This window comes from Fomitopsis serialis (assembly GCF_022376445.1).
Source record: "Fomitopsis serialis strain Sig1Antser10 chromosome Unknown B0H18scaffold_223, whole genome shotgun sequence".
Classification (NCBI taxonomy): Eukaryota; Fungi; Basidiomycota; class Agaricomycetes; order Polyporales; family Fomitopsidaceae; genus Fomitopsis; species Fomitopsis serialis.
The window spans coordinates 49779-58930 of record NW_025955183.1 but is presented as its reverse complement, the minus strand read 5'-3'; the positions used below and the strand labels follow the sequence as shown (position 1 = coordinate 58930).

The following is a 9152-nucleotide window of genomic DNA, read 5'->3' as shown; positions in this document are numbered from 1 at the left end:
ATGCACAATCGCGGCGTCGAGGAGGGCCACTCCATGTGCCCCGCGCACTGGCGAGCCGCGTCGGGATTCACGTGCGTGGCGAGGACGAGAAGGCGACCCAGAGCGGTCGCGTTTCGGTGCGAGAGAGCCGCTCCCTTCGACACGCGAGTGAACCGGTTCTACGAACGCGTCGGCATTAACTACGAAAGGCGGAGTAGCTGTACTCACCGTGGCTGCGTACGCACCCTCGAGCCACTCTCAATCGCGTCCGGCTTCTCGGGCACGAGGTTCGCCACGACCCAGTTGGCGAGCGGAACATGGGGCTCTTGGGGTCGTGGGGAACGGGGAATCCGGTCTTCGGATCCACGGTGCAAGGTTCGTCCGACGCAGAGGCGCCGGCAGGTTCGGGGGACTTGGCGAAGGCGGGAGCGGGCGCGGGAGCAGATGAGGCGGACATGGGGCGAGCAAGCGGGACGAAGATGGACGAGCGAAGCGGGGGATTAAGCGAAGTTCGGCTGGGATCCCCCCCGCTATATGTGTGCTCGAGCTTTGTGGGTCCACCTACCGCATTCGAGGCGCTGAAACAACGGGGATCATCCCCATCAGAACCAGTCCAAAACGGGAAAGAAGCGCTCACCTCCCGTCCAATGGGATTAATTCTTCGGATCAACGTGATCGAGGCACGTCCTGCCGTTCGCTAATCGCTTCTCGAGTGCTCGCCATTGGACAAGACCTCGGACGGCCTGGCGCGGAAGCATCTCGATGATCGCGGACGCAAATCAAGCGCCGGCGTGTTCGAGCCGACCGAGGACGGTCTGGATCTCAGTAAGGGGGAGATGATGAGCCCTTAGCTCACCTACCCACCGAAAACGCCATTTACGGTCGATACAACGGTACACTAAGTCAGAACGGTCGACGCACTGTCCGTCCGTTCGAGGGAACCGCCCGATGTTCGAAGCTCAAGCGTCCATGTTCGGAACCCTTAGTGGCAGAGACAAGCGGTGTAGAAGCGTCGCTACATTGGTAGGACTCCGGAGCAAGTACATGGCTACGTCAACCTAGCTAGTGACGACCTCGGCAACTCTCGTATCTATGTCCTCGACCTCCACACCCATGACCACCACCCTACCCCTACGAACAGACGGACCGGTGTCGGCGCCACGGTCAGTGTTGACGCGCTCGAGTAGGCTTTCGAGCAACCCAACGAGGGTGCCGTGCGTGCGGCGCTGGTCGACTGCGATGTTGTGAATGCTCGACCCATGGCCTCGAGGTTATCGGGCAGCTGGCGAAAGTCGGACAGGATCAACGACTCGCGCTGATACTGCGGGTTCGCGAGGGGACGACGCTCGGCCTGGTTGACTTGTTCGAGCAGTACCAAGGTCTCGGACCACGCGATCGTAGGGTAGGGCGAACCTAGGATGTCTCCCTGGTTGCCATCGCGGTGAAAGACCTCGTCGAGGTAACGCATCAACTCGTCGATCTCGGGGAACGACCTAGGAGCGGGAAGCGTATCGTTCGCCAGCAGGATGGCCCGGCTACGGGACTCGAACAAGAATCGCTGTTCGAAGGTCGGTTCGATGGTTCGAACGATAGTCTAAGTTCGGAGGCACGTACGATCATCCAACGGACTCCGTGAGCCCAAGCCAGCCACTCTCCGGGACTGTTGGCATCGTATCGCGGCTCGACAAGTCCCTCGGTCTTGAGGACCTCTAGGAGGCGGTAGTAGCGGGCAGCATACGCTTCGGAAGTTGGGTCGAGGTGCGGCATGTTCGTGTAAGCCAGGCAAACTCCTGCGGCTGTCTCATATCTTCGAGGACTGTCACCGGCTCCGGTTATGACCTTCACCGTTCGGGGACGGTCGCCCGTTATTCGGAACTTGCGGAAGGCCGAGTTGGATTCTCTCATGTGTTAGTAGGTCCGGGTCGAGCGTTGTGACAGTCTCCGATTGGCTATTTTCCTTATCACTCTCATTCATCATTTCTTGGATTTCTCTTGGCTCTCTTGGTCTTCGGACCGTATTTTCCTGTATATACTCTGGGACTTGTTCCCTTCGAATCTCAGAGACCCCCTTACCCTCTCAATCTCACCTCGCACCGGCGAGGCTCGACAGCCAGTCAGTACGTTCGAAAGTCAGCAAGTTCGCCAGTCAGTCAGTACGTTCGAAGCCAGTCAGTCAGTTCGCCAGTACGTTCGCCAGCTCGTAGTTGCCCCGAGAGGCTCTACACTTCTTCTCCTGCCGTCGCTCGCCTCCCTTGTCACCGTTCGTTCGACACGTCTGTCGAACCCTCCCTCCTACCTTCGAGGCTTAGCCCTCGTCTTCGAACAGTCTTCGACATCTTCGAAGCTCTCCCACGTCGTTCGGAGTCTTGTCCGTCCTCCTCCTTCTTACCTAGACCACTGTACAGTCCCCCGTACATCTCATAGACGCAGAGGCCTCGCATACCACTGCTCGACCTCACGGTTGGGTTTTTGTGTGGCTTTTGTGTTCTTTTCGGTCGCGTCAACGTTCATCTGCAACGACAAATTACATTGCTTAGTATCGACATGCGTGAGTTCTGAGCCATTCAATCCATGGTCTATGAGGACTCGTCGTCGTAGACAATGACTGCTTGGCTCCTAGAGTGTGACTGCTTAGCGACGGTGATGAGCAGAAACTGATGCCGAGCCCACCTGCACTCTTGCCCCTGTGAGACGGCGTCAAGGTCTGGTTAGAAGCAGCTGAGTCGAATGCAACGCACATTGTCGGTCCAGCACAACAGGGCCTTCAGTTCAGTCAATCCGAACAACAATATGACCTTGAAACTTGCTGAGAAGTAATCGCCTAGTAATCCTTTTTTAGACTTCCAGCAGTTCAGAGGGATGTCCGCGTGGATGCAACACATAGTAGAGAACATATCTAATGGTCATGCGGGGGTCGGTAAGCGGCGCAAGACGGTCAAGCAATGGCGACTCACCAGTCTCTTCATCAACCCATCGCGGATCTTCTGACATTCCTTGATATGCTATGATGCTAGCAGTGACACGGGTACGGGGCGAGTATGATACCTGGATGAAAGAAGCCCGAAACTCCTGCTCTTCCGTAACCAACGTACCCTGATATGATCGAAGAAACGAGTGAGCAATTGGGACATCTGATCGTAGACGAAAATAATACCCTAGAAATGACCTTAGTGAAGGCATCCGGAATGACTACCTCTCCATCCGATTGTACGTATGATTTGTGTCGTCGCTCAATATGTTCAGGGAGTGACGATTTGAATCTAGTGCTATTGTCTGTCCCGTATATGTGCTTGGCAACCCGAGCCGAAACAAAGTTCTCCAGGTGGAACCAGAGAGCTCCTTCGGCGACAGCCTTGGCACTGACCGCGCATACTGAGTGCGCATACAAGAAACAATCAGCAAAAAGAACCTACGTCTGATGCTCTGGAAAGAATAGCACTAAATCATGTTGACGTGCGAAGGCCTGGAGTTGTGCACGCAGAAAAGGGCTCCCTGCAAAGCCCCCGACGAGTAAGATCACCTACATGAAGTCGTCACTGGTCGTCAAAATGTATCGCGCGATCTAAGGATGGAACTGACAGAGATATGGCGATCAGAGAGGTCTAATTGCCGCTGGATCGCTCGTTGGATGGCGTCGATGGACGGCCGAAAGAATTGTAACATCTCGGCCCTGGGAGACTCTATGACGCAAAGAAACGAAGGCAAGTGACTCCGAGCCAACACGCACCCAGACAATGCTAGTACACCTCGCTTGATGCCACACTTGTCATCGTTGTCACGAGGTCCGCCAAACTTGACATACGATGTCTTCGTCGTGTCTCTGAAGGTAGGCTTTGCGCTGGACTCGAAACTCTCTAACATAGAGTTCACGAAGTCGTCATTGGCGAAGCGCGAGTCCTTCAATTTATCTGATTTCTGATCGTGGTAAGCTGGGCATCGAGACAGTTCGATCAACTCACCTTCGAGGAAGGTGCGTGCTCGGTTATTTACGCGTGTCGAGCCTTGCAAAAGGCCTTGCACACAGCGATGTCAGTCTAGCAATCTGACAAGCTGGTGAATGGGACTACACACAATCTGCAGCCAAACTCTCCACGACATTGAGAGGGACTGCCTTGACAACTTTGTAGGTACTCAGGTCAACTGTGCCGCCACCAGCGTCCACGACCATGATTTGTTCGTCCTCCTGTGTGATCATAAGCGATATAAACGGCACTGGATGCGAACGTGCAGACCTTCAGCGAGTCCCCAACGAGTCCATTGACAATGCAGAAGTGAAGACTTGCTTCTCCTTCACTCACGAAACTTATCCTAGCGTTCCCGGCTTCCATGTCAGGAACCAAGCCGGCCAAGATTGCGGCATGTCTCATTTTGCTCTGCTGCTTACCACCCCATCCGTTCGGGTGACTCAGCACGAATTCGACGGGCGTGCCTGTCTCCAATACTTGCCTACCAAGTGCATGGCTGTCAGACATGTAATCCTTGGCGCACTTGTAGATGTAGGCCAAGTAATCGGCGAAGATCTGAACGACAGACTTGTCGATACATAGGGCAGAGCACGGGTCGTGGGAACCCGCGCGGGTACCGGGTACGGGTACATCCGGGTACGGGTCCGGGTCACGTTTTTGTGACCCGTGACCCGGACCGTACCCGCCACTGGGACGGGCAGCGGCTGCGTTCGGGCAACCATCAAACACAACCAGCCCAAATGCGTGACTTTGCAGCCGACGAACGGACGGCGGGCACACCAGCGAAGGGCGGGCAAGGTGAGTCGCTGTCACGCTGTCAGCTCAATGCAGGCTCTCAGACTCGTGCTGCCCACAGCCCAAAGACGACGCGCCCAAGCACGACACGGAGCACAACGAGCACGGACAAAGGAAGAGACAACGGGACGATGGGCAGGAGTGTTGGACGAAAGGAAGGCAGACGGACAAAATGCGAAGAAGGTGTGTGTTCTTTGTGCACCTACTGACATTTGTTGTTGCTAGTCACCTCGACGAGCAATCAGCTCGTGGTGCGTTTACTTGCCCACCAGTTTGCGCACCCCACTCGCACGCCCGCGCGTCCGTCCGCACATTCGGCTTGCCCGCCCGCCCTTTTGCCCGCCCTTTGCCCACCCGCTTGCCCTCTCACGCCTGCCCGTTTACCCTCTCGCGCCCGTCCGTCTACCCTCTCGTGCCCGCCCGTCTACCCTCTCGCGCCTGCCCCTTGCCATATGTCCGTTCACGTGTTGTTCTGGCATGCCCACGCCTGCGCTCTTGTTAGCTCGACCACCGGCCGACCTGCTCACTACGCCTCTCCTGCTTGCCCACTGACTTGCTCGCCCACTTGGTCACCCCTCCTCGCCCTCCTTGCTTACTCGTCCGCCCGCGCGCTCTCCCTCGTATTTCGCTCGGTCATCTGCTAAGTCGCTCACAATCTCCTCCACCCTTTCGTCCTGATTGCCTGATATCTCACTTATCCGCCATCTCATTCGCCCGTCATCTCGCTGTGCTGCCCGCCGTCCCTCTCGCTCACCATCTCGCTCGCTTGTCATCGCGTACACCCGCTGTCCGCTGTCCTGCTCGCCGACTGTCTCCCTCACCTGCTGTCTCGTGTCTTTCTCACTCGCCTCGCTCGCCTGCCGTCTCTAGGCGCAGTAGGTGCTGCTAGAAATGATGTCTATGAAGTTGGCTTCGTGGGCAGAGGCTCGGAATGGAGAAAGGAAGGGGCCAATACCAGGCGCGGTGCAACGAGTATGCTAGCAACCCAGAAGACCTCTTCCTCGTTGCCAGTGCGTCCGGCATCACCCGACACATTCATCACACCGCACAAGACCAGCATCCCGATCCCGATCCTGCAGTGCGCGCTCTACACGCCGATGCTCGCGCAGTGCAACGGCATCGCGCTCCCGTACCACCTCTCCGAGTCGGACGGCTGGTCACCGCCGTTCAACGAGATCCATTCAGCGCTCAAGCAGGGCGAGGCGAACGGGGAGAGCGTGACACCGCACGCGCTGGTCGTGATCAACTCAGGGAACTGGATTGGTGCACTGCTCGACCGAGATCGAAAGACGACGGAGGAGCTCGTGTGGCTCCGCGAGCACTCGCTCGCGGGCACGGTCTACCAGGACCACCCCGAAGAGCATTCGCGTGCATGCTCGCGCAGTGCACGCGGCTTATTCCCGCACGGCTGAACATGCACTGGCGACCCGTGGACCTGCCCGTGGACCCGCGGACCCGCCCACACCCGTGCAGAACCCGTACCCGCCGTCGCGGGTCTGTACCCGGGCGGGTAAGGGTACGGGTACACCTCGGGACACCCGCGGGTGTACCCGTGCTCTGCACTATCGATACATATCTTTGGCAATCGCTCGCCCTTTGCTTGCATGCCCTCCGGGCAGAGACGTAGTTTGAACCTACGCAGGGTGTTCAGCCCACTGAATTTGAGCTGAAAGCAAGGACTCGTGTCATACCATTCAGCGCGATTCCATTCTTGTTCCTCTGCTTCAAGCAGTGTACCATCCGATACAGCCTCGGCGCCGGCGGCACGGACCTCGCCATCCTCATCGTAGTACAGGACAGACGGAATCTTCGTGTCCCTGGCCTTGTTCTCGCCTTCTTGTCCGGGGTACCTGCATGAAGAGTCCATCACTACAGCGGCCAATGCGACGGGTTGAAACTTCACTCACCTGATAACACTGTGAACTTCAGGGACCTTCCCAGGATCCAAGACGCAGAATGAGACCCCGCTGTAAGTCGTCCCCACATCTATGGCTAGCACTAGTTTGCGAGTCGTGCCAAGGTATACATCCCCATGGGGCATGATGGGCGAGGGGTGACTGAGATTAACCACACAACCTTCTGTCGCAGCGACGCTGCGGTTTAAGTGTGAGCATGCTGGAAGAACGTCTCGGACGGGACTGAAGGTTCGATGGCCTACGCATCGGGTGACTCGAAAAGCTTCTGTATCAGCATCTGCAGAGGCATCTCGACCTCGTGCACTGTCACTGTTACGTAGACTTGCCGCCGGACATGTCGTTCAATATGTCCTGTCCGTCATGAAAATAGACGGACAATCACAACTAGAGGTGGGCCTACCTGAACCAAGGATAAGAGTAACTCGTGTACCTGCGCGTGTTACCCCTCCACACGCCGCGCGCCATATCTCATCACGAGCCGACCTCGATAAGCTAGACAGATGCTTTGCTTGCCAAAACTCTGCCATTTACCGCAGAACAGACACCTCTTGAGATATGGCTGTCTCCTGGAATTCTGCTCGGGTCAGCAGGGATAGACACCTGACTAGCCATAGATCATAACGAGTCAACCTCCATATCTCATGCAAGCCACAGCGAGTTGCCATATCAGCGAGTAAGTCTAGTGGATGGATAGCTGGGCATCGCCGCCTCAGAGCACACGAACCGTGCCCCGCTGACGATATGGTAAGTAACCACGATCTGAATATGCTGTCCACACTTACCGGCGTTCAGTTGGACAAGGCCAAGTACTGGTTGGGACGGCCCCCATACGCGTCCCCGACAGTAGTGCCAAACCGAAGGCACTACCGTGTTGAGCAGAGCTATGAAGTGGATATTCCACAAGCACCGGTAGCCCCTCATCCTCATCCGCATACACAGGTATTGGCAACAATCATGACTCCACGCAGGAAGGCTAATGGATCACTTCAAAAGCCCAATAGTCGTGCAAACATCTGCCGACCCGAGGTGACATATGCCAATGTGGCATGTAATCCACGCTCGGCTCATCAACATGATGTTTCAATGTATGAGCGTGATCACCTGACGGCGACGGTTCAAGAATTGCAGGGTCAGTTGCAATCTCGCGACATGGACATACGCGGATATTACGAAGAACAACAGCACCTGATGGCCAGAGAGGCCGAGACAAGGCAGGAGGTAAGTACGTATGGGACTGAATGACAGATGTACTCACAAGTCATGCATAGCTGGAGGAGTCACCACCAGATGCTGGCAGACTCATGTATTAATCCTTGTGCTTAGCACAAATGGGTCATACATAAACTCCAGAGCTTACAGCGAGCCTTCATGTATAAAGGCGCTGTAATCACTGCAGCAGGCGCGCCTACCCGATTGGGCAACTGCCCTTTAAGGATAGCCCAGGTCACCTGGCGCTGGGGAGAGCTCGCGGCGGCGGCCCCTACCCAAAATAGTAGGTGCTGTTGCGCGTTCCTCCACTTTGGGTCCTGTCATCGGGCGAATGCGATTGCAATCACGATATGCGATCAGCTCGATCTGACATGGTCTAGGGCTAGGTACAGCTCCATATATAGCCGCGACTCGTTTGCACGGTGCCCGAATAGTCATATCGTGTATGTCGTGCGCCATGACATACACACTACATATGTCACACTGCACAATATACATTTCAGAATTCTACTTTGATCTTTGCGATGCCAATTACTACTACTACATCAAGTCCTTACACGAACATAAAGCAGCAGCCATACCAATTTCGTATGTTCAAGGTCCCGACACATGATCAGGCTCTGATCGATGCAGCAGTCGTATACTTCTTAACACTGCACGGATGGAGTAGCCCCCGCAGTGGCACTATGCACGGATCCATGATGTCTCGGCCCGGTCTTGTGCTTCCTCAGTAGTCTCCCAAGTACTGCACTGTATGGATCAGCTTGGTGGCAATGCAGACGATGAGGTAGTGAGCGTACCTTCACAGGCTCTGCGGATGCCAGGAGGATGGCATGGATGTTAGAGAAGCAACGGGCACTGAACGGCGAAAGACGCACCGCCATTATTGATTCGACCGTCACCATTGAGATCCGCCTCGCGGATCATCTCGTCGACCTTGTTGTCCGACAGCTTCTCGCCTGCGCACCACCCGCACGAGCAGCACCGGCGCCGACTCTCCACGCAGACGAGCGCACTCACCGCGGTTGGTCATGACGTGGCCGAGCTCCATGGCGGAGATGGAGCCACTGCCGTCCTTGTCGAAGACCTGCTTGGTCTTCTCCTCGCTTTCCGTGTCACACACTTTGCGTGCCATCGTCGTGAGGAACTCGGGGAAGGTCAATCGTGTTGTTCCAGGCCGCGTCGACCTCGTTGATCGTGTTTGCGGCTCTGCCTCCGTCAGGTTCTGCCCGAGCGAGCACATCCCCTCGTACCCGCCGACACACCGTCCCTACCGGTCGACATGCCA

The 9152-nt window shown here is 56.3% G+C and overlaps 2 protein-coding genes across 2 annotated transcripts; both read right to left on the bottom strand.

Annotated features, from left to right (window-relative positions):
- Nucleotides 1–2687: 2687 nt before the first annotated feature.
- On the bottom strand, nucleotides 2688–6942 carry B0H18DRAFT_942250 (uncharacterized protein; the record flags this gene model as incomplete). Its single annotated transcript, XM_048041883.1, has 12 exons — nucleotides 6647–6942; nucleotides 6420–6589; nucleotides 4622–4692; nucleotides 4212–4511; nucleotides 4051–4162; nucleotides 3939–3992; nucleotides 3707–3887; nucleotides 3559–3649; nucleotides 3393–3499; nucleotides 3134–3338; nucleotides 2934–3072; nucleotides 2688–2875 (listed from the first exon to the last, which is right to left on the bottom strand). The coding sequence occupies exons 1-12, from the start codon at nucleotides 6778–6780 to the stop codon at nucleotides 2688–2690; spliced, it is 1752 nt and encodes a 583-aa protein (XP_047885583.1). The 5' UTR covers nucleotides 6781–6942.
- Nucleotides 6943–8704: 1762 nt separating this feature from the next.
- B0H18DRAFT_889516 (putative calmodulin) lies at nucleotides 8705–9107 on the bottom strand (the record flags this gene model as incomplete). Its single annotated transcript, XM_048041276.1, has 2 exons — nucleotides 8705–8823; nucleotides 8885–9107. 2 exons carry the CDS (start codon nucleotides 9105–9107, stop codon nucleotides 8705–8707), a joined length of 342 nt encoding a protein of 113 aa, XP_047885582.1.
- Between the last annotated feature and the right edge of the window lie 45 nt (nucleotides 9108–9152).